General features: G+C 33.2%; 1 protein-coding gene across 3 annotated transcripts in view; it reads right to left on the bottom strand.

The window, feature by feature from the left end:
* Positions 1 to 25,291, bottom strand: part of LUZP2 (leucine zipper protein 2) — a 569,126-nt gene that overhangs the window by 89,891 nt on the left and 453,944 nt on the right. For all 3 annotated transcript variants that reach the window (XM_032241009.1, XM_032241010.1, XM_032241011.1), the window contains exon 8: positions 3,294 to 3,368. In XM_032241009.1, the coding sequence (XP_032096900.1) occupies positions 3,294 to 3,368 (75 nt within the window). The remainder of the gene's footprint in view (positions 1 to 3,293; positions 3,369 to 25,291) is intronic.

The raw sequence follows: 25,291 nt of genomic DNA, 5'->3' as shown, positions 1-25,291 counted from the left end.
GTTTTCATATGCATGAGGTACTTAGGGTTATTTGAATTCCAGATATTATATTCTTGGGAACTAGATACCTGAAGAGTATTTTAAGAGCCTCATATAAAGATGATGGAGAGAGGTGAAAATCCATTTCATTACGCTGTAGTTTTTATCCCTTTTGAAGTCAACTAGCATTTCTATCTAACTTTATTGCTACAGTTTATGAGCCTCATATGTATCTTACATAAGATTTGTTAAAATCAGCCTCCAGTAATATGAAAGGCATTTGTAGTTACCAAAAGGAGCGACAAGATCTGAGGGTTAAAGAGGGAATTGTTATCACAGATACGCAGTCTGTGATCTTATTCACTAACAATAATAATAACTACTAAGCTTAGTGAATGTCTTCCAGGCATCGTACCTAGTACTGTAATTTTTGGCTGTGTATGATTTTCCCACCGCCCTTATAAATAAAGTTTATTGTTATTCCCCATGAGACAAAAAGATTTTGAGAAATTTGAACACAGTCATTCAGTCAAAGAGTCATGATTTGAAGACAAGTAGACTATCTCTGGAGGCCATTATTTAGCCACTGGAACATACAGCCTCTCATCCTGAAATTTAGGGACATAATGATAGAGGTTGGGTGGTAGAACTGTTTAGAAGAACATAGAATGGGTAAGAATATATATAACTTGTGGGAAGTAAAAGTTTCTCTTCAAAGTTTCCTTTCTTGTTAAAGAATAAATCATAAATATGCTAATAAATCTCTGTTAAGCCCTATCCTATGTAGTTGTTAAACATGCCATGCTTATAGGCACGTAGTTCATTCTATGTCCTTGTACTTTAACCAAAATATCTGTGCTGGACATGCTCACCAGTATACCCCAGCTTGCAGCCTATGCCCTTTACCTGTTTAAAAAAGTGTTAAGTTATTAGCCAATTGTGTTTTAGTTTAGATGGTGAGGTCTGACTCCAGCCAACAAGGATCAGACACAGCAGTAAGGATGACCCCAAATTCATAAGGGGTAAATATGTCTGCTTTTCCTTTGTTCATTGTACTCTCATGGCAAGATGGCTAGCAAGTGTACTTTTCCTGCAGTCTAGGAAGTAAAAACTGCTTTGCTGAAAGATCCTTTGTCTCAGTGCTGATATTTCTTTGCAGCACCAAGCACCTGTTTCTAACATAACTAAAGATGGAGGAACAACTCTACAGTAACCCTTTGACTCAGGCCAAATTTCAGTTGAAAAATAAAGTGTTTTGTGACTATACCATGCCCTATGACCCACAGGTACTTACAAAATACATATTTATTCTCTGCGATTCTGTTGCCTCATGTCTCAGCATACAATTATTTCCTAATTGTTAGTGCTAAACATAATTGTGAGAGATATGGGACCCAAGACCTTGTCTCATATATTTTCTATCTCCCATTGTACCTAGAATAGGATGGCCACACACAAACAAAGGCATTTCAAAGCTCTTTAGTCATTGACTGACTAAAAAGATTATATGTAGTCAAATTGGGAGGACATTTAATATAAGGAATAATATTCCAAGAGTCAGAGAGGGTAAAAACTCAGAGAAGAACAGCCTGCTTCAGAATCATGGGAATCCAATGATTTTCTAGGATTTTACATCATATTGCAGTGATTGTGCAGGAATAGCAGTGAAAGGATTACAACAAAGGCGGTCTACTTGAGCTTTAAGATTGTAAATGCCTCTGATTCTCTGATTCCACCAATGTTACAATGAGCCGTATACATTTTTAAAAAGTAATATGTAGTATAAGTTGGATGTGGTTGGAGATTAGCTTAAATTGGTATAAATTTGTTTTATAGAAATTTTTAAAAAAATCTTATGATGCTGGGCTTTTAAAAAAACAAATTATACTTGACTTAACAAAAAATAGGGAGCAAGCTCCCCTCTATTTTTCACTAAAACAACTGTGGTACAAACTGATGGTTAGAAGGTAATCTCCTTTCCTTCAAAATTGCCAAATGTAATAATACAGTGTACTATTGCAAAATAAAAGTATTATTGCAAAATAAGTCTATAACAACAATCATCTTACTTGCTTAATTTCCTCAATTAAATGGTTACTGAGCTGTGACCACAAAAATAAAAAAGCCCTTGACATCAGACAGAATATTTTCTTTAATTAAAAAAATTATGTTAAAAAAATAGAAGCAGACAGCAACATAACAAATATCAAGTAAATATCTATCTGAATTAAATGTTAAAGGCAAAATTTTGATAATAAAAATATATGTATAATTGTTATATATATCATTTTCTATGCTATAACAAATATATATATACACATGAGCATATGTGCAACATATATTTGTCACATATATAATGTTTGTATACATATGTATATAATACATAAAATATACATATATGTTGTGCACGAATTAAAAATAGCAGGTATCTGTACAATTATTGGAGTATAAAGTATTTAGGGCACAGTAGAACTGTACTTTGTAAACATCCCTAGTGTTATTTTACTGTCTTTCCCCAAAGGCAATTGTATCCATGAATTTTATGTGACTGTCTTTCTATATACACATCAAATTTCTACATATTTTTTTTTACATTCTATGTAATTTTTAAAAATGTGTTTTGTGTACTTGAACAGTTGTTAAATATTATACATATAATTCTGCCTTTCTCACTGAACATTATATGTTGTAGGTATAACAATATTCATAAAATACATTTATGTATATATGTTATCTTTTAATTACTATTTTCAAATTTGAGTATAGAAAATATATAAAAAGAGATGTATTAATTATCTTATAATAAACAGTTAAATTACTTCCATTTATTATTAATATAAACATTGCTATATTCAGTGTTCTTGTGTATATTTCCAAGTAAATATAGGTATGTGTAAATTGTAAGATAGACACATTCAAAAACTGGTTAATAACAATTTGACACCAATAATTACTTACATTTGCTTCATAACTCATTCACCCAGAGTTAATATATAGTGCCTTAGTTGGTGATTTAAAGCATGTTTATTTGTGATATTATGGAATAAATATACCAGTGAGGTGAAAAATGGAGTCATGAACTCACAAAGACTGAACCTTCAGTCAATTTACTGTAGCAGCAAAAACAAAGAAAGAATTGGATTCCAAAGAAGATATCAAACATTCCTGAATTCTGTAACCATCTTATATATACAGCATTTGGAAATACATTAATAAATTAAGAAAAGCAATGAGTATACTTTAATTTTTTTTTTTTTTTTTTTTTTTTTTTTTGCTAAAATTAAAATTTTAATGTTTAAGGGATGTAGACTTACCTTGTCAAGAGCTGCTTTCTCCAGTTCATTTTTGGCTACAGCTAATTTTTGTTCCAGATCAGTAAGCTGCTGTGCCTGTAAAATAAGAGATAAATCTTCTAGATAAATTCTATAATTTCCTCCTGTACTTGAAGCATCTGTCATATATTGCCCAAGAATTATAAAAAGAGAGAAAAGAAAAAACAGTGTCCTATAAGATTCACTTAGAATTCAGGTTAATTTAAAAATATCATATATCAAAAAAATTACTATATGTCATGATAATTTGATGTGCAAAATACTTAATATGCAGAAAATGGTAGTTCTGGATGAATATGCACTAAATGTTTCACTAGACCAAAACATTTAGTTTCAAGGACCCAACTGAAGTCCTTACAAATATTTGTGGTTTAAGTCCCTAACTTATATTTCTAGCTGGTATACAGTGAATTTTATCCCCCTATAAAATTTATATGTTGAAGCCTTAACTCCTCATTGTTGCTGTTATTTGGAGACAAGGCACTAAATGAAGTCACAAGAGTGAGGCCCTAATTCCATAGGACACATGTTCATGTGAGGAGGGGAAAAAAACAACAGAGATCTTTCTTTGTGCTCACAGGTGGAGATGCCAAATGAGGATCCACAGAGAAGGCACAGTCTACAAGCCAGGAAGAGCCTTTGCCAGAAATTAAATACATGGACTCCTCACTCTGGGACTTTCAGCAGCCAGAGCTGAGAGATAATAGGTTTTTATTGTTTAAGACACCCGGTCTATGGTATTTTGTTATGGCAGCCCAAGGAGACAAATGTACTAGTATGTACTCTATTTATATTATTGTGTTTTAATGCCATATACTTCTCTACCCTACCATATCTCTATACCATTACAAGTGTCATTATTCCGCTATTCAAAGAAAAAAGCAGTACCCTCATGTTTGGAAGTTATATATTCATATCCTGCCTCTACCGCTTCCCAGTTATGTGGTCTTGGGCAAAGTCCTTGACTTTTCTAAACTAGAAATGTCAATACTTATTCTATACCATATTAGCTGGGCTCAAATGAGGAATATGAAGAATTGGAAGTTCCATTATCTGCATACATATAGCATTTGCACCACCTTGCTTTATTCCATTATTGTTCCTTTTATCCATTTATCCTTTGATTAGTCTCTGTGGTCTCCACTATTCCAGGCACTGTGTTGGGCCATGAGAATTGCCAAGATTACTTAAGACAATAACCACAACCACAGCAATGACAAAAATTTTCTCTAAATAACCTAAAAACTTATATTCTTAAATTGTTTACATCTTCCAGTTGATTGTGGTATCTGTTGAGAGCAACAATAATAAAATGCAAATGCCAGATATAGGTGAAGGGGAGGAAGGCAGCAAATCACACTGCCATGTGTGTACCTATGCAACAATCTTGCATGTTCTTCACATGTACCTCAAAACCTAAAATGCAATTAAAAAAATATTGCTTAACTATAAAAAAAAAAAAAAGAAAAGTTAGCCAAAAGGAAAGAGCATGTGAGCAGTTATATTAATCAACATATTAATATTGCAAATATTTACAATAAACCCAGCTTGTAGTCAAACTGCTAGTGGATAGCAAGCTGGTGGATCTCTAGAGTCATATGTCAACCCAGCCAAGATCCCTGACCCCCAGGCAAATCACATATGCACATTTTCCTTATTTATTCATTGATTTAAAAATAATGTGTTTTGCCATAACAAATAATACACTACATTATTTTCTGCTTCTCAATCTTTCTTTCCTACCACTTGCCTCTTGCTCAATATGCTCTGAATATACTGGCCTCATTTTACCCCAAAAGTGCTAAGTTTATTTTTATTGCAAGGTCTTAAAAATTCCAAGCATGATTTTCTTCTTCTCATCGTTTAGATACCTGCTAAAACTTATTTAATCAGAACAGTATTCCTGACAACTTATATCTATATGGGTTAATTAGCTTTTCCTGCAAAACAGAAACCCAAACTCAGAGACTTAAAGAAATAAGAATTTATAAATTATATTTAAATCACATGCATTTCATTTTATCAGTAGAAACATTATCTGTCATAAATACGTATAACTACTTATGAAAAATTCCCTTTTTATGTGTGTAAGAAAATGCTAGTTTCAGCATCATGATGACAGTATCAAATTCACATTTAACAATATTAGTCTTAAATGTAAATAGGCTAAATTCCCCAAGTAAAAGACACAGAAGAACAAGGTTAATAAAGAGTCAAGAATCATTTGTATGCTGTCTTCAAGAGACCTATCTCAGGTGCAATGACACATACAGGTTCAAAATAAAGGGATGGGGGAAAATTTACCAAGCAAATGAAAAACACAAATAATTCAGCCTCCCTTCATGTTAAAAACTCTCAATAACTAGGTATTGAAGGAACATACTTAAAAATAATGACAACATTGTTGTCTTTCACTTTTCAGAGACAACAGAACAAAGATGATAGGAGATGAACTTTGGAGCTCACTCTGGAACTTGAGTCCTAGATTTTACTCCTTACTAATTTTCCATACTTAAATATTTAATCTCCCCATGCTTCAGTTTCCTCTTCTTTAAAGATGAATAATAGTACTTAACTTATAGGCTTGTTAGGAGAATTAAATTAGTCAAGATCTGTAAAATGCTTAGAGCAGTACCAGTTCAATAGTAATATATGATTATATGATAAGTAATGTAGTTTATATTACCTGCCATAAATTCAGCATAAAAGCAATCAGTATAACAATTCAGGAAGATTGTATCAGGGCAGGAAAAATAAATCCCAACAAAAATAGCAAATTTGCCTTTGAAAGTTGTATTGCTTTTCATGACCAGATTTTTTTTTTTTTTTTTTTTTTTTAGAAAGAGCCTTACTCTGTCACCTAGGCTATAGTGCAGTGGCATGATCTTGGCTCACTGCAACCTCCACTTCCTGGGTTCAAGTGATTCTTGTGCCTCAACCTCCTTAGTAGCTGGCATTACAAGTGTGTGCCACCATGCCCAGCTAATTTTTGTATTATTTTAGTAAAACAGGATCTTGCCATGTTGGCCAGGCTGGTCTTGATTTTCTGACCTCAGTTGATCTACCTGCCTCGGCCTCTCAAAGTGCTGGGATTACAAGGATGAGCCGCTGCACCTGGCCATGCTCAAGGTTTTAATGATTTACCTTTTCTATGAACTCATTAAACCTGGTAAAACATCCAGCCAAGAGATCTTGGGAAACTAGAGTTTACAAAAAGAGTAAGAAAAAATAATAAAAGGACTTGCAGATATCATCCAATATTGTAATACTTTGGTCCTAGTTTGAAAAGGATTAGATAGATATTGGATTAAATCATACAGAGTGGCCATCATTTTTTTCACAACTTTTTTTTAAAATTTCAACTCTTATTTTAGATACAGGGAGTACATGTGCAGATTTGCTACATGGAAATATTGCATGATGCTGAGGTTTGGAATATAGATCCCATTATGCTAGTAGTGACCGTGTACCCAGTAGGTAGTTTTTTAACCAAACTACCTCCCTCCACTCTCTAGAGTGGTGGTCCCCAACCCCTATGCCACAGACAGGTGCTACTCTGGTCTGTTAGGAACCGGGCAGCATAGCAAGAGGAAAGCAGCTGTCAAGTGAGCAAAGCTGAGCTCCACCTCCTGTCAGGTCAGCAGCAGCACTATATTTTCATAGGGGCATGAACCCTATTGTGAACTGTGCATGCAAGGGATCTAGGTTGCATGCTCTTTATGATAATCCAATGACAAATGTAATGCACCTGAATTATCATGAAACCACTCCCAACCCCACCTCATGTACATGGAAAAATAGTCTTCCATGAAACTGGTCGCTGGTGCCACAAAGTTTGAGGATAACTGCTCTAGTAGATAAGTGTCCATTGTTCCCATATTTACGTCTACATGTGCTCCATGCTTATCTCCTACTTATAAGTGAGAACATGCAGCATTTAGTTTTCTGTTCCTGTATTTATGTGCTCAGGATTATTGCCTACATCTTCATCCATGTTGCTGCAAAGGACACAATTTCATTCTTTTCAGGGTTGCATAGTATTCCAGGGCATATATGTACCACATTCTTAATGTAAATTCTTAATATACTTTATTAACATTTATGAAAATGTAGAACTTCAAATTTTTATAGACCATTAAGAGTTGGAACTTGGTTTTGTTTCTGGCTCAGTTACTCTGAGTGTAGTGTTCCAAGGGGGTGTTTCTTGTTATTTTTTCTCAAGAATGGACCTTAAGTAGAGCTTGATTATGAAGGATAGCACCAGTTGTGTGTTTGGAAAATATCCAGTTGTCTTTATTTTAATTTCTCTGATAAACTTCACTAAGTTTTATAGAATATAAAAATAGACCTTACTTTCCTCTAAACAGGATTTGAGACAATTTCATATTAAAAGTAATAAAATCTTTAAGACAAGTAAAGCATATCAGGACTATGGAAAAAATATAAAATAATATGCCTCATGAATGTGATGCAAAGGTAGGGTAGGGGGTGCATCAGCAGAAAAAAAGTACTGATAGTGGAGCCATAAAACTCCTATCTATTTGTCTTGGCTGAGCTGAAAATTTTGTTCCAAGACTTCTGGCAGCTGTTTGTAAAAAGTAATATTGTTGACTCCAAAATTCTCATTATCAAAGATAGTAAACCTACTAGGTACAGAGAAGATGCAGGAGTTTTCCAAGTAGTAGTTTCTAAAATAAAATTCTAACGGATTTTATAATTCAACTCAGTAAGCCATTTTTAAGGTGCTAACAACATAAAGTACAAATTCATTGTTCATCTTAATTTCAAAGATAACTCCTAGAATACCTCAAGAAAGAAAAAGTGTGTGTGGGTGTGTGTTCCCACCAAAACGCAGAAAACCAGATGAACAAGTCATAAGATGGATCTGCCTCCTAAGACATGAGTAATAACTCCACTCTTTCTAATCCATTCTGCCTAACACCCTTTTTCAGCCATACATGTTAGGTGAGATCTCAATGCTCAGTTGCAAAGATGGAGATGTAATTTCTTAAAGCAATCAATCTATCTCAACTCTTAACTCTCTAGTTAAATAATTAAAATTTAATTAAGGCAATTCAATGACTTTATGCAGAAACTAGAAGATATTTAATGATGTTTTCTGGAATAAAAGCAGTCTCTCTACTTCATCTAAGGAAGATAAAGTATATTATTTCTCTTTGTAGAGTAATATGAAGATGTTTAGATCTAAACTCAAATATATATTATTGCTAGAATAAAAGAGAACAGCATGAAGCTGTACTGTCCTAAAGAATAAATCAAAACATAGAAAATAGGAAATAAATATAGAGCAGGCTTTGGTGACATGAAAAACTTATTCAAACCGTGCCTGAAATCAATGAACCCTGCATTTTTCAGTTAATGTAAAGAAAAAACTTTTAAGTTCTAGTTAGATATTTATATTTTCTGATATTTAAAGAAAGATTAGGCTATTATCCTTAGCAAAATAACACAGGAACGGAAAACCAAATACTGCCATGTTCTCACTTATAAGTGGGAGCTAAATGATAGGAACTTAGGAACACAAAGAAGGAAACAACAGACAATGGAGTCTACCTTAGTGAGAAGAAGGAGTAGGAAAGAGGAAGAGGAGCAGAAAAGATAACTATTGGATTAATGCCTGGGTGACAAAACAATATGTACAACAAACTCCCAGGACAAGGGTTTACCTATGTAACATACCTTCACATATACTCCCAAACCTAAAATATAAGTTAAAAAAAAAAAGATTCAAATCATCTGCTTCTAGATATGACAGAGATGACAGGGTAATCAATATTAAACTAGCCTCTTCCTGTAAACATCTATGAACCAAATGTGTCAGCCTACGAACCTTGAGATATAGGAAACTGACAAGGTAAGACCCATAACTACACCAGCTTTCTGCCTTATGACGATTTCTTAACCAAGGTGCAAAGAGCTATGACTCAAGAAGATCACTGTAGTTACACTGAGCTATTGAAGTTGAAAGAAGAGTTTAGAACAGATCAAGTGGCTAGAATATATGGGACAGGGCATCAGAGAGGTATGAAGTAAGCTGGGGTGTGTCTCCCAAAAATCACCTCGGGTAACAGGAGGAGTGTTCCTGCATGTACATCCTTGACTGAGAGTTGGTCTACACATACCAGGGTAATAAATTATACAAGGGCAATAATAGAACAAATGCTACCTGGCTGAGGGGAGAAAAGAAAAACTCAAGGTTGAGCACTGTAGAAGGATAGTAGAGTTCCAGAGACACCCATAAACTCTAACACCACAGGAAATCAAAACAGCAGCCTTTAGATTAATAGCCAAGTACTAAAAAGTTGTTGGCAAACTACAGCCTACAGTCAAAATCTTGCTTACAGACTGCATTTGCATACAAATTTTATTAAAACACCACCACCTTTATTTGTTGAAGTATTATCTAGTTGCTTTTGTGCTACAACAGTGGAATTCAGTAGTTAACCATATGGTCTTCTCAGACTAAAATATTTACTGTGTGTTCACTTAAAGAAAATGATTTTTTGATCCCTGTCCTAGAATAAGGTGTTTTTAAACCTACCTTAAAAAAAATCTAAATCAAACTAAGACAGGATTTTGGAGAGGTTGGGCCACATCTTTGGAGGTTTGCAATTAAATGAGCGGAGCTTGGGTACTACCTTGAACTTTTTAAGTATTGGCACTAGCAAAGTATAAAACAAACCCTACACAAATCAGGTGGACTACCAGTATTTTAATAGAACAAAAATTGAAAACATTCAGAAGATAAAATCCAGATTCTCTGTAATATATCAACCACAATGTCCATCGTAAAATAAAATCTCACCAGTTATTAAAATAATATCTATGTATATACGATCCAAAGTTACACAATAGTAGACAATTATAATCAATATCTAGACAGTCTATATGTTGAATATAGCAGAAAAATATTTTAAGGCAGCTATTAAAAATAGGATTAAGAACTTATAGATAATGTGTTCTTAATGATAAAAGAGGAAATCTTAACATAAAAGTCACACATTATTTTAAAATGCAAATAAAAATTAAAAAAAAATTGGATGCACATTAAAAATGAAGATGGCAGAAAAAGGGCCAGTAAATATGACATGATACTAATAGAAATTATTCATTCTGAAGAACAGTGAAGAAAAAAAGTTTGAAGAAGCGGAGCCTCAAAAATGCTTAGAATAATATTAAACACTTTAACATATGTACATTGGAATACTAGAAACAAAACAGTGAGAAAAAAATGCATCTATAATTGTTAGGAAAAAATTTAATAAAGAATGTGAAAAACATTTGTGTTGAAAATTATAAAACATTATTAAGACTAAAAACAAAAATTTTAAATAATCAGAAAGACATTCAATGTCTATGAATTAAAATATGTTTTGCTATTGAATGAAGTATTTAATATTCTTATGATGTCGTCTCCCTAAATTAATGTATAGATAAAATACAAACAGACTGTAATTCCCACAGGATTTTTTTGGTAAATTTTCCAAGCTATTTCTAAAATGTGTATCCAAAATGATCTTTAGAAAAGCACTAGCTGTAGGACTTACGCTATCTGATTTTAAGACTAACTCTAAAGCTACATTAATGGCAGTGTGGTGTTGGCATAAGCATATGGCAATAGATCAGGGCAGGATCTGGAAATTGACCCAAATATACAGTCAGTAGAAACATACATAATTATTCGATTTTTGAGAAAGACAAAGTGTAATTCAATGTATAAAAATACAAAATTTAATAAATAGTGGAAAAGCAACTGGAGATTGTATTATATATATTATATATGTAAAATATGTAAAACATATTTTACACAAGCACACACAGTACATATAAACATATATATCCATTATATAATGTAAAATACACACTTTTGCATTATATAATGGATACACTATATCCAATTGATATAATGGATATATTATATCCACTATATATATGAAATATATAGTGTAAAATATATATTTTACACATGCAAATACATTATATATAATATGTATATAAAATATATACTTTATGATGTATAAAATATATATTATATATTTTATATATAGTATATAATTCATTATATATATAAATGTAATGTGTGTGTGCATGTGTAAAATCAACATTGATCTTTCCCTCACACTATTCACAAAAATTAGAAATGAATTATAGACATAAATGTAAAAGCTCAAACATAAATCTTCTAGAAGAAAATCACTGTGACCTTTAGATAGACAAATATTTCTTAAATAGACAAGCCCAAACATTAAAAAAAGATAAATATAATTTTATTATATATAAAATGTTGCTCTTCAACAAAGACTATAGAATGAAAAGCCAAGTCACAAACAAGAGAAAATATGTATCAGTGAAAGAATTTGAATCCAAAATATACAAATGAAACTTATAACTCAATAATAAAAGACAACAGTTAAAAAAAGTTAAATATAATTAGGTAGTAAATACATTGAAAATACAAACAATCACATTTTTTAAAAAATGGTCAAATAATTGAATAACAAAAAGTGGTTTATTCATAAATAAAATGGTTATATTCAGAATACAATAATGGTTAATAAGCTCACTAGAATATGTTCAACATCATTATTTATCAGATAAAGCAGGTAAAACTATAATAAAACACGACATCCCCTAGTAGAAGACCTAAATGTACTACCTTGATTTATCTCTAAGAATATCTAAAAATGACTCCAGGAGAGATTAATGATCCATGAGTCACAGTTATTGCATGAACTTTGCCACTTACTGTTTGATCTCAGATTCCCTGTGTGCAAAGTAAGAATTTTTGAGTAGATGATTTTTAAACCATCTTTGTAGTGAAAGGAATTTATGACTCCTTGGGTGCTTTCTATAGTAATAGACACATCCAGTTAATGTACCAGAGTAGACACAATAACATCTGATTTTATTTCCTAATATTTATTTTTAAATGAGCCATTTAATATTCTACATGCATTTCATATTGTTTCTTCTTTAAACTCTCTCCCTAAACCTCTCTTCAAAACAGTAGGTGTTAATTTAAAAATTTATATGTAAAATTATGGTACCAGTTTATTAATCATATTAATGACTAGATAGACACTTTCTAAATTTTATTAACCTATAGCTTTTCCTCAAAACTGCTTTCAAAGTTTATAATCTCATGTTTTATCTTTCACCCAGAAAATGTTCTTTTTTTTTTTTTTGAAGAAATAAATGATTTCTCTCTTTTTTCCCCCCCATTTATTTATTTTATTGCATTTTAGGTTTTGGGGTACATGTGAAGAACATGCAAAATTGTTGCATAGGAACACACGTGGCAGTGTGATTTGCTGCCTTCCTCCCCATCACCTACATCTGGCATTTCTCCCCTTGCTATCTCTCCCCAGCTCCCCACCCAAGAATTTATTCAGCCTTTTTGTGAGTTATTAAACCACAAACATACTGATTTCAATGGCTATCAAATTTTGTTGATATCCTTTCTTTGTAGACAGAGATATTTTAGAGAAGCTTTGAATTTGAGTTCAGGCCCATGAAAGAGAGAGTTTTCTATAGAGAAAACTGAAGAAATTGAGCTTTTAGCAGAAAACTACCTCTTTAACATTTATATTTAGGCCAGTTGAATTTCGCCAAACATTTAGTATGCAATTCATAAACTTGTATTACATGTCTAGAATTAATAACAAAGAAAAATGGTGAAAATTATTTAGACAGAAAGGAAGAACGACAATTTTCACACATCCACGCTTTAAAATTAGAAATTAGATGATTGCTCTTTGAGAATCATCTTGTTTAGACATCTTCCTATAAAGGCTTTTGTTCCTTATATTAGTCTTGGGAATCTTAATAGGACTTTTCAGCTATTTTACTGACACTCTGCATAGCTTCGGATCTTAATTAATAGGTTATAGGCTCTACACATCTAGAAATTGTACAACTTTCTAAAAGTGTTTGAAACTTTTACTTAATCATTAAAAACGAAATATGTTTGTCTTCATGAAAATGGGATATCAGGCATTTCCTTTTATACTGTGCATTGAGAACAAGAAGTTTCTATGATATATATGAACCTGGATCGAATATCTAGGTAAAGAAATACAGTAAAAAAAATTGATGCTTTGAGATATAATCTAGGACCATCTAATTTTTCTTACTATATAGAATTTATTGACTTCATGAGGAGAAAATTATATTAAAAGTTACTATTAATCCGTTTTGTCTTTGTCTACTTCAAGTGTTCTAGGAGGTAATAATTGCTAGGAGGAATAGCTCCATATCAAAATATACCCTGTAATTCCCTGTAATTATTAATTTGAAAGAGATTTGGAAGAAATGAAGATTATCTGATTGTGCCTTACTTAGGCAGATATTATCAGCTCAATATACATTTGCATTTTTTTAAATCCTGGATGAGATGTGATCCTGTAAACTACATCTCAGGTAGTTTGTTGATCAAGCTGGGGAGAGATAGCAAGGGGAGAAATGCCAGATGTGGGTGATGGGGAGGAAGGCAGCAAATCACACTGCCACGTGTGTTCCTATGCAACAATTTTGCATGTTCTTCACATGTACCCCAAAACCTAAAATGCAATAAAATAAATGGGAAAAAAAAATCAATTTTGAAAATTAATGCTACCTTAACTAATGTTGGGCTGGGTATAAAGAAAGTAAAAAAAACTTGCTATTTCTATATTGCTATACATATGTTTTTCCCAATTACATTATATCACCTAATAATGCTTTTAACTTGACTTTTATTCTTATTTTCTCTGACTCTTTTTCTGAGATTATGTAATCACCACCATTCTGTAATTACCAGCAAGTAGCAGGTAAATGTGCCAGTTACCATGAAATAACATCTAAATATTCTCATTAATCCTAAGAGATAAGTAGTATTATCCTCATCTGACAGGTAACATTGGCAGGGATGTGGTGAAAAGAGTATCCTGGCACACTGTTGGTGGTAATGTAAATTAATACAGCCATTGAAGAAAACCGTATGGAGGTTTCTCAAAACACTGAAAATAGAATTCCTGTGTGATCCAGCAATCCTGCTTCTGGGCATTTATCCAAAAGATTTGAAATCAGTATGTCAAACAGACATCTGCATTCCCATGTTTATTGCAGCACTATTTTCTTTTTTTAATTTAATTTTTTATTTCAGTAGGTTTTTGGGGTACAGGTGGTTTTTGTTTACATGGATGGATAAGTTCTTTAGCGGTGATTTCTGAGATTGTGTGCCCCCATCACCGAGAAGTGTACATTGTACTCACTGTGTTGTGTTTTGCTTCTCACCCCCCTCCCACCCTTCCCCTTGAGTCCCTAAAGTCCATTATATCATTCTTTTTTTTTTTTTTTTTTTTTTTTTTTTTGAGACGGAGTCTTGTGCTCTGCCACCCGTGCTGGAGTGCAGTGGTGCAATCTCAGCTCACTGCAACCTCCACCTCGTGGGTTCAAGTGATTCTCCTGCCTCAACCACCAGAGTAGTTGGGACTACAGGCACGTGCCACCATGCCCGGCTAATATTTTGTATTTTTAGTAGAGACATGGTTTCACCGTGTTAACCAAGATGGTCTAGGTCTCTACCTACCTTAGCACCCCAAAGTGCTGTGATTACAGGTGTGAGCCACTGCACCCGGCCCACTATATCATTCTTATGCCTTTGCATCCTCATCGCTTAGCTCCTGCTTATAAGTGAGAACATATGATGTTTGGTTTTCCATTCCTGAGTTACATCACTAATAATAATGGCCTCCAGCTCCATCTAAGTTGCTGCGAAAGACGTTATTTCATTCCTTTTTATGGCTGAGTAGTATGCCATGGTATATATATACCACATTTTCTTTATCCACTTGCTGGTTGATGGACACTTAGGTTGGTTTCATATTTTTGCAATTGTGAATTGTGTGCAGCACTATTTTCAATAGTCAAGTTAAGAAACCAACTTGTGTTCACCATCAAATAAATAAAGAAAATGTATTATATATAAACAACAAAATATTATTCAACCTTTAAAAAGAAATAAATTTTGTCATTTGTAACAACATGGAAGGAATTGGAGAGCATTAATGCTAAGTGAAATAAGCCAGGTAAGAAAGTCATATACCACATGTTCTCACTTAAATAGTCTCTGAAACAAACTTGAAGCAGAGTTGGATGGTGGTAAACAGAGGCTGGGGAGTATAGAGGGGTTGAGGAGATAACGTCAAAGGGTACAAAGCCTCAATCACAAGGAATATGTTTTTTTTTTCTTGGAGGTCTATTGCACAATATAATTAATATAGTAAATAATTATGATACACTTCAAATTTTCTAAGAGTAATTTCAAATGTTCTTGCTACAGAAAATGATAGAGAAACTGACATACCAACTAACCTGATTTAATTATTCTACAATGCATTCATAAATAGTAATATAACTTTGTATCTCATACATATATACAACTATAATTTGCCAATTTAAAATTTAAAAAAAGAATTGGGATTAAAAAGAATAAGCAAAAGTTTACAGCTAGGTTTTGGTACCTTATTTATCTGACTCCAAACTTAGTATACTGGGCTACTTTCACTCCAGTGGTTTAAAAGCCAAGTTGAACAAGACAACAAGAAAGGCCCTTAGAAAACCTAAAAGTTAAACAACTTCAGTCCATGACATATTTTTAACATCTTTACATTGTCTCTCATTGTAATGCTACCTTATCCCAAGGAACAACTATCTTTCTGACTTCTGTGGAACATTACCTTAGCAAAAATGTGGGTGTTTTTTTCTATTTTTTTTAATTGCCTAAATTGGAAAGCATTTTAAACTAGTTTCCTCAAGTATGGGAAAAACACAGGTCTCACCACCCTGGAAATTTGTGTAGCATGTGAAATAGCTAATCATCAACTCTTCTTGTAATTTTCCTATTAAAATTTTCCAACCAACTTGTAACTTCTTTCATTTATTCACCTCTGTTCATCTTTTTTTCACTACTTCCCAGTCTTCTCTTACAATTCTTCCTTCTTGTTTTCTACCCAAACATAAGAATTCACCAAAATTTTTAATATCTTTAGTTCTTATTACACCTGTGACTCATTTATCAGTGCTATCTGCATGTTTTCCATGAACAGAAGTCCATTAGGTTTTATTTTCTGAATAATATTCACGCATCACATTTCTGATTCCTCATGTTAGATATAGTGAACCCCACTATATTTTCAAAGAATCAGTATGCCAGTATGTTCAGCTTTCTTAGTCTTTAATTCTCCATTTTAAAGTTTAACTTCCTTGTAGTTTCAGTAAAAAAAAACTTTTTCCACCAGTTCTAATCAGTAGTTCACATCTGTTCCTGTGGTCCCCTGCTCCTTCCTGACTCATCCCGGTCACCTGCCCCAGTCACCTGCCCTGGTTACCTGCTTTGACCTGAGTCACCCCTGGTCACTTCCGCTGACCTGTCCAATAACTGCCCTTCTGCCAAACTACCCACCCCACCACTCTGGCTTGTATACCTCCTCTTTTTAAAATAGCCAATCAGAACTAGCCTAGACTATGCAATCTAACCCTAGCCAATAGGAAAACAACACAGCAGTAGGGGCTACCTACATCAGGAATAAGAACTCCTTTCCCTCCCTTGTCCAGGTATGTATTCACCATTGTTCCATCTGTGAGCTGCACCCTTCTATAGAAGTAAATTGCCTTGCTGAGGAAATTTATATTCAAGTTCTACATCTTTTGTGGCACTGAAAATTTACATATAACACTCAAAAGCAGCGTGTATAAAATTGAAGTCAGAACAGTCTCACTCTTTATATTACTGTCAAGAGTAGATGATATTAGTTTCCTATGGTTATTGTAACGAATCATCAAGCTTAGTGGCTTAAAATATCAAAAATGTGTTGCCTTAATGTTTTAGAAGTCAGAAATCCAAAACAGGTCTCAGTGGGCTAAAGTCAAGGTGTCGGCAATTCTGGTTCCTCCTGGAAGTTCCAGGGAAAAATCTATTCCTTGCCTTTACAACTTATAGTGGCTGCCTGCATTCCTTATTTGTGGCCACATTATCCTACCTCTGCTTACACTGACCCAATAACATATGCATACATTCTAGAATTAGAAGGTGGACAGCTCTCAGGAGTCATTCTTGTGTGTCCCACACAAATGATCTCTGCTATAATGTCAAGAGTAGTTTTATGCTCATGTCCATTCAGCCATAAATTCCATTTGTTTCTTTTTTGCTGTGATTAAAACTAATAAAATTAGGTCTTTGTTTCCACCCTTGACTAGATTGCTGCAACTATCTCATTGAGTTTGTGCATCTTATCTCTCTCTGTCTCTCCTTTCCCCTTCACAAAGTCATTCTGCATGATCCAACATATTTGCTTTTCATGAAACTTTATTTTAACCCATTTCCCCTTGGCAAAACAACTTTAATGATTTCTTATTGTCTTTAAAATAAAATTTAAACTCCCTTATCTTGAGTTTGAGGTTTTAAACAGTTTGTCACAATACTATCTTTAGAGGTTATTACATTTGTTTGTCTACACAATCCACACCACCCAAGGTAGGCCAATAGTAGTATTACCTTCTACCCCCAGTCATAAAATTAGTCTAGAATGCACATGTCTTCTTCGTTCAAATTTCCCTGAACAAGCCAATGAGAGGTGAATTATTCCAGGAGGATTCTGTAAAGTCACATCACAAGCGTGTGCTGGTAATTTGGAATTTATATATTGTCAGGGATAATTATTTAAGACTATAATTTTTTAAATTTATTATATTTTCATTACATGTAATTTTAAAAATTACATCTTTCTCCTTTCTTATTCAATCTTTTCAAAGGCATTTACTTCAGGCCTAATAAATCCCAGCCATTTCATAAATTTTATACTCCTCTAAAATCAAAGACTTCCTTCTCTCTCTTTTTCCTTTCCTCCCGCTCTAGGTTCCTTGCTTCCTTCTTTCCTTAGCTCACACCTTCATTTACCAGACATTTGTGACACTCAGTATGAGGTCAGTTACAAATACAACACAACATAAAGCAACATCCCTATCTTTATGAAACTTATGGTCAAAAAGGTATTCAAATATTTTTTGTATTCCTCACTATAACTATCAACATGTCTTTCAAATAGTGAGACAAAAAAATTATATGGGCCTTCTGTTTGAAGTCTCAGAACTCCATCTTTATGAGTCTAAGTAGCAAACTGTTTGGCTAGGCTGTCAGGGAGATACTTTGACCCACATGTACAGTATAATTTCTCTTTGGCCTTCTTTATAGTTCCTTGAATGAGACATATTCTTACATACCTCACCATCTTCACATGTACCTGTTCTTTCTTCCTAAAGTTGTGGAAAATTATTTGCTACCCTATTCTTTCTGGTCAATTCCTACTCATTCTTCAGATCCTACTTGAAATGCTAATTCTCACAGAAATTCATTTTACACTAATATAATTTCACATCTGTTATATTATCTTGTGGAATATCATATTTTTCTTCCTAGTACTTTCATGCATTGTGATATTCAAAATATAAAATGATTGGTATAGTATGGACATATACCAATAAAATCTAATTCTTCCCTGAATGCTGGAGCAGGATCCTGTTAGTTTCCTGCTTTGACAGGTTACAAGTAGTTAAGCAGTCCCTAAGCAGCAGCATGGTTGAAGCTCCTAAGCTGACTTGACACATCCTTACAGATTCAGCCAGAAAGGAGACAATGAGTCCAAATGTATTTGGACAGTTTATTACTCACAATGACTGCATAAGGAAGATCAGCATGGTGTTGGCAACCCACACTCACAGTCTCTGGATGACACCAAACCAGGGGTGCCAGATGACAGACAACACAAGTGGTAGGTCTCTCTCCCATTGAGTATCAAATTCTAAATTATAGCCAAACAATTTTATAGTCTGTAGCTGTACCCAAAGAAGGAGAAGAGGTGAAATGTGGAAAGTGTCATCCTTCACTGGCACAAGAGATAGATAAAATATTGCTCAATCGCAACCTCCTGTGAGATAGGGAGGTAATGAAAAACAGTCTTGTAACGTCTTGTAACAAGACTACCTATCCTCCTTTTTTAGAGGATCACAAAATACTGTACAAAGACTTGTGTTAAACTATAGGATCCCCTTGCTATTGACCTATGCAGAGTCCTGCAAGGTTATCAAAGTGTTATGGCAAAGCCATGTGCTGTAACAAGTGTTTGCCATTTACTACTGAGTGCAGGGAAAAGTGAAGGGTTCCAGGAGATGGGCCAGGAAGAAAAATAATATGGTTATTTACCAGTTGGTATGGTAGTGCTTTAACCGTTGAACCAATTATTTGTATGGTTATATTAATACATACTGTTTAAATTCCATCCCTCCTTATTATAGTTGTCATTTATCCATTTACCTGTATGTTTACTATTTCATTCCCTCACTAGACAACAATAGGGATTCACATCTCTTTTGCTAATCGTTGAATAAATAATTATCAGAATAGTGCCAGGTATATAGTGGATTCTAAATCAATATTGGATGAGCAAATTAGCAAGTGAATCAGTTTGATGTACTGTATTAAGAAAACAGGATTCTCACATTCTTCTAAAGCACTTTAATTTTTTGTTTCTGGGTTTGTACTGAAAAGTCTCTGTATTTACAAGTAGTCTACATCTACTTAAATGTTTTGAGATTTCAAGTCTTCTCTTTTAAAGTCCAAAAAATGTTCCTTTAGGACACTTTTCAGTCCATTCTCTAAATCTCCTTTTTCTGACAGTTAATTGACATGGCAGACAATGGCTGCATTTCCTTCCAACAGGCACAGAAATTGGTGGTTTATTAACTTTAATGACAAGTGTGCTGAGGAGACAGAGGATACAATCCAGCACACATTTTGTAGATGTCAGGGTTAAGTCAGTGGAAATATTTCCCCTAGGTACTTTTTTCTCCCTGTGTGAATCTGCTTGAATGTCATGGTCCCCTAGGGCTATTTGTGCCAATCTTTCTGCCATTTGAAGGCTGGATTAAGCCAATTGTTTAATTTTGTCACCGCCAAAGTACAGCAGATGCACAAGATGCTTATCCCAAAAATCCTTTCAAAAATTGTATTCCACTAAAGTGAATTTGTTGAAAGCAGCAGATAGTGAAATATCAGCATGTCAGCTTAATTCTCTACTGCTCTAAATGTGTATTTTTTCCTTAAATTTATTTTAATGCATTTTAGTAGAGATTTTTAATGCATTTCCATACTCTATTTCTCAACAGTTTTTTTTTTTCTTTTTTTTTGTTATTTTCACTTGAATTCCTAAGTGAAGGCAAATGACACAGGATTTGGCAAATTTGCTTAAAAGAGAAAGCAAAACTCTAGGAAATACTGAAGCTCTAAAAATGTGAGGCCCACAGAGATGGGCCAAAGAGCTCTTCAACCCATGTCAATATGTCACCTCTCATGTAATTTTATATAAAATGAACTACATTTCTTAGCACATTCCATTTTTAACATGTATTTTAGTACGGCACAGCAAGTTCTCATCAATTTATAAAAGTCACATAGTAGGACGAAAAGGATTCTTTTCCTTATTTTTAGGTGTGCAAACAAAAGTCTAGGAAGTTAGAGAAACATGTAAAAGTAAGTGAAGGAAATAAAAATAAAACTCGTGTACTGATGATTTCAATACCACATTTTAGAATCTCTTACTTCTCAAATTCTTCACGTCTTTCAATTTTTGGCTCCTGTTACCAATTTAAGGAAGTCCACTCTAGACTCTTAACATTGTAAACTGCCTAACTTCCCACCTGGAAATCCTAATTCCATATTCCTTTCTACCTTCTCTTTTTCCTATAACATTTAACTTTCTATCTAATATACTACACGTATCATTTTTCTATTTATTGAATATTGCTTATCCCATTCACTTCAATATAAATTCTACCAAAGTAGGTAACTTTTGTTTACTGATGAATCATATAGGTGCCCACAAAAATGTCTGGCAACATTATTTTGTCTAAAAAATGTTGATTGAATGCATCATTTTTTATTATGATTTAGAAACACTTTTAAATGTGATCAAGATACATAGTTGGAAAAATAATGATGTTGATAACAACAATTTATATTACAATTAAAGAAAGATGTTCTCTTTTTTCTAATAAGCTGCTTCCACATTATTTAATGTCTGTTCATCTTATTATTAGATCTACAATTCTCCCCAACCTCAGTTGCCAGTAAATGCATCTGCTGAATTGTTAACATAATAATGACTTGTATTCAAATCAATTCAGGTTGATTCCACAAATATATATCAATTATCTACCATGTGCCAGTCAATATGCAAATTGTAATAGTGATAAAGAAACATGAAATACAGCCCTCATCCTCCAAGAATGTATGTTACATTGGAGGATATAATGAACTAACCATTATTTCCCATTGTAAATGAATATGTGCTATAGTCAAGGATGGTGTAAACTTTCTGTAAAGGTTTTCAACTTTGACATATTTGTATTAGATTTAGAATGCCAAGAAAGGTGGAGATTTTCCTTCTCTGCTACAAAAATCTACCTCCCAAACTGTACTACTGTAAAGAAAAAGCTAATTGAAAACCTATTGATCTCTAGTACCACAAATCTTTTTTTTTTTCAATATGTTTAAATATATTTTACTTGATCTAATTAGGATAATGACTAAAGCCATAAGTGAGAATAAAATACAATTGGCTCCTAACTACAAACATGAAACAATCACTTAAACTATGTTAACTCATTTATACAATCTTAAATGCTTATAACTAAATTCTTATAATTAAGGGTGTTAGAAAAAGAACATAAAATATAACTTAAAAGTATTGTTCTTTTTCTATTTACTAGCTTTAAGCTTACGGACAAGGCCTTTATTTTCTCGAATCTTCAGCTTTTCAACTACAACAAAATAGGAATATTAGTATCATTGTAGGTTTATGAAATACTTACTATATGCCAAGAATTGTGCTGACATTTGAGCGTATTGTCTGCTTTAATAAATAATGTTATAATCATTTAACAAGAAGGCAAGAAAACCTTGAAAAGACTAACATGTCTGTGCGGCCCAAGGTTGCCTTACTCATATTTGGCAGTTGGTACTCAAACACCTGATTCTCAGCCTTCACTAATTGTCTACTCTTGCAAATCTACATAAGATAATGCACATTTTAATCCCAGTGATTATGCTGTTCAGGGCTTCATTGCCTCGAGAATGAGGGTAAACTTAAATGGGACATGAAACTTATATCTTCCCTCTATATTGAAGAAAGACAAAAATGAACAAAAAAAGGTTGAAACACAAATTGGGGGTTTCAGCTGAGATATTTTATGAAGCTATCACATGTTACTCAAAAATAAACTAAAAAATTGTATCAGTCTTGATTAATGGATTTTTTATGTGACAGATATATCATCATCTTAGAAACCTTAGAAAGATAATTAACCTAACTCCTCACTGGGATTTTCTTCTCAAAAAAAAAAATAGTACTAAAATGTTTCACTACGTCAAAGGTTTGTTCTCAAGCTTAAATGAGGCAATAAATGCAAAAGAATAACAACAAAAGCAAAAAAAAACTAACGCATTTGTTTCTATTTGGGGTAATTACCTGGAAGTTAGAGCTATAACTTTGGTTTCAGCAAAAATTGGTCTTTATAGTGCAATTCATTAATTGTATTGCTTCTCTAAGGACATAAAGAACTGCTAAATTTCTGTTGGTCTATTTCATATATCACTAGTTTATCCTTAGGGTTAGAGGTTGCATGTCTTATAATTGTATCTGTCAAATTAGGAGTCAAATATTTACTTCACCTGGCTTGGAGCTGTCACTTTGCTTTTTCTACCTAGCCCCTACAGGGATTGGCATCTTCCTGTGTCAGGATCTAATTATGAGAAATTCACAGCTGGACAATTTTTGGGGGGTAATTTGGTAGATTAAACATTGCAAGGAGGTGTTAACATTTAGTTTTCCTCTTTTTTGTTTGTATTTTATTCCTTCATCCATCCATTTATTTATTAATCTTATCATTCAGCAATCTAGCTCCTAGTCAATCCATCCATTTGCCATTGATCTGTCTATTCACATACCCTATATCTTATTATCCCTGCATTCCTTCACTTTCTTACTCATACATCTATCTACTTATCTATCTTTCCATCCATTCATCTCTCCCTTCATCTACCCATCCATCATGGGTATCCACCCAGTACTGCCCATCCTAGTAATTTCGCCAAATAGCTTAAAGACTCCAACTCAAAAAAAAAAAAAAAAGTGAACATTTGATATACAAAGAACAGTTACATTAAGCTTATCTTAGACAAGAAAAAAGAAAAGCTTGATTTCTTCTTTGTCAAAGAATTCAAAAAGTTTGCAAACTATTTCCAAAGAGTTTTGATTATTTTTCACCTGTGTGTTTCTACACATTTAAATTATTAATCTTTAGAAAAATGTCACCGTGTATGAAAATATCCAGTCTCCAACGTGAACCTTTTGAGGCAGAATCTCAAGTGACTTAGTCTGGCTTCAGTGTTTTGAAATACCCATATGTAAAATTTGATGCAAATCCAGTAATACAAACTGCTGCCTCAGAGGAAGCACGCAGTATAGTTTTTATTTAAGTTAATGTTTACCCTGGCATGACTGAATAGAACACACACATTTATTTATGTGTAACAAATAGTACACGCTCCATATATTCCAAGGACAAAAGAAATATCAACATCAGTATATTCAAAATGTTATATTCAATATGTTATATAAATTTACTTGCTTAAATTACTTGCCTAAATTAAACTGATACAACCAATGGTGTTAGTTAAGAGAATAAAAATATAATTTGAAATTATGTTTGTCATAGAAATCATTTAGGTCTAAATCATTTAGATAGATAGATAGATAATAGATAGACAGATGACAGCTAGCTAGTTAGCTAGCTAACTAGCTAGCTAGCTAGATACGTAGAAATAGAGGATGTGGGTAGACATCATCCAAAGCATTGAGCCCTAAATAAAACAAAGAATGGAAAAGAGAAATTTATCTTTTTTTCATCTTGCCTGCCTTCTGTGCTAAAATATCTGTCTTGTCCTATGATTGGATTGGAATTTACACCACTGGCTCTCCTTGTTCTCAGATATTTTGATTCACATTGGAAATACAACACTGAGTTTTTTTTGTTTTGTTTTTAGTTTAATTTTTTAAAAAATTTTTGTGGGTATACAGTAGGTATATATATTTATGGGGTGGAATTACACCGCTGACTTTTATGCAAACATACATTTTTGATTGGCTCTGTTTATCTGGTTCTGCTTATCTATTTAAATATATCTAGGTAGGTAGACAGATAGACAGACAGGCAGATAGATAGATAGATAAAGCTTCAAGAGGAATCTGCTACTTCACTCTCCAAGAGTCAACAATGTAGAAGGAATCCTTCCTGGATCTTCTTTTCCCCATTTTTCCATTCAGAGAGGAGGAAATTTTATAAGTGGTGGATTCACAAGGTTCTAAATCTCCCTGAGTTGTATTGTCGATATTCAGCAGGATTAAGAAGTGTTTCCTGAAGTCATGTCACACACTTTAAAACAACAACAACAGTAACTTTAGCCTGTGAGTACCATGCTTTAGGGAATTTAGGGTCCAGGGCCTCCCTTTAAAAAGCAATTCTAGTGTTAACCCTGCCCTGCTCTTCAGACTCTAAGTATGTTTAAGATGTAGATGGCGTTGTAGCTGCACATAGAAATTACCTTTGAGGAAGCCCTGTGGTGGATACTGAAAATAAATAATTCAAAAAAACTATTATAAATATGTTCAAAGTACTAAAGAAAATAATGCTTAATTAAATGAAAGTATGATAACAATGTCTTATCAAATATAAAACAGCAATAAAGAAGTTGTCATTACTGAAAAGAACAATATAAAAATTTTGGAGTTAAAAGTACAATAACCAAATGGAAAGAAAATCACTAATGATGTTCAACACTATATTTGACCTGAAGGAAAAAAATA

This window comes from Sapajus apella, unplaced genomic scaffold (assembly GCF_009761245.1).
Source record: "Sapajus apella isolate SASKATOON/1434 unplaced genomic scaffold, GSC_monkey_1.0 scaffold47, whole genome shotgun sequence".
Taxonomy (NCBI): domain Eukaryota; kingdom Metazoa; phylum Chordata; class Mammalia; order Primates; family Cebidae; genus Sapajus; species Sapajus apella.
The sequence above is the reverse complement of the archived record's forward strand: the minus strand, read 5'-3'. Positions and strand labels throughout refer to the sequence as shown.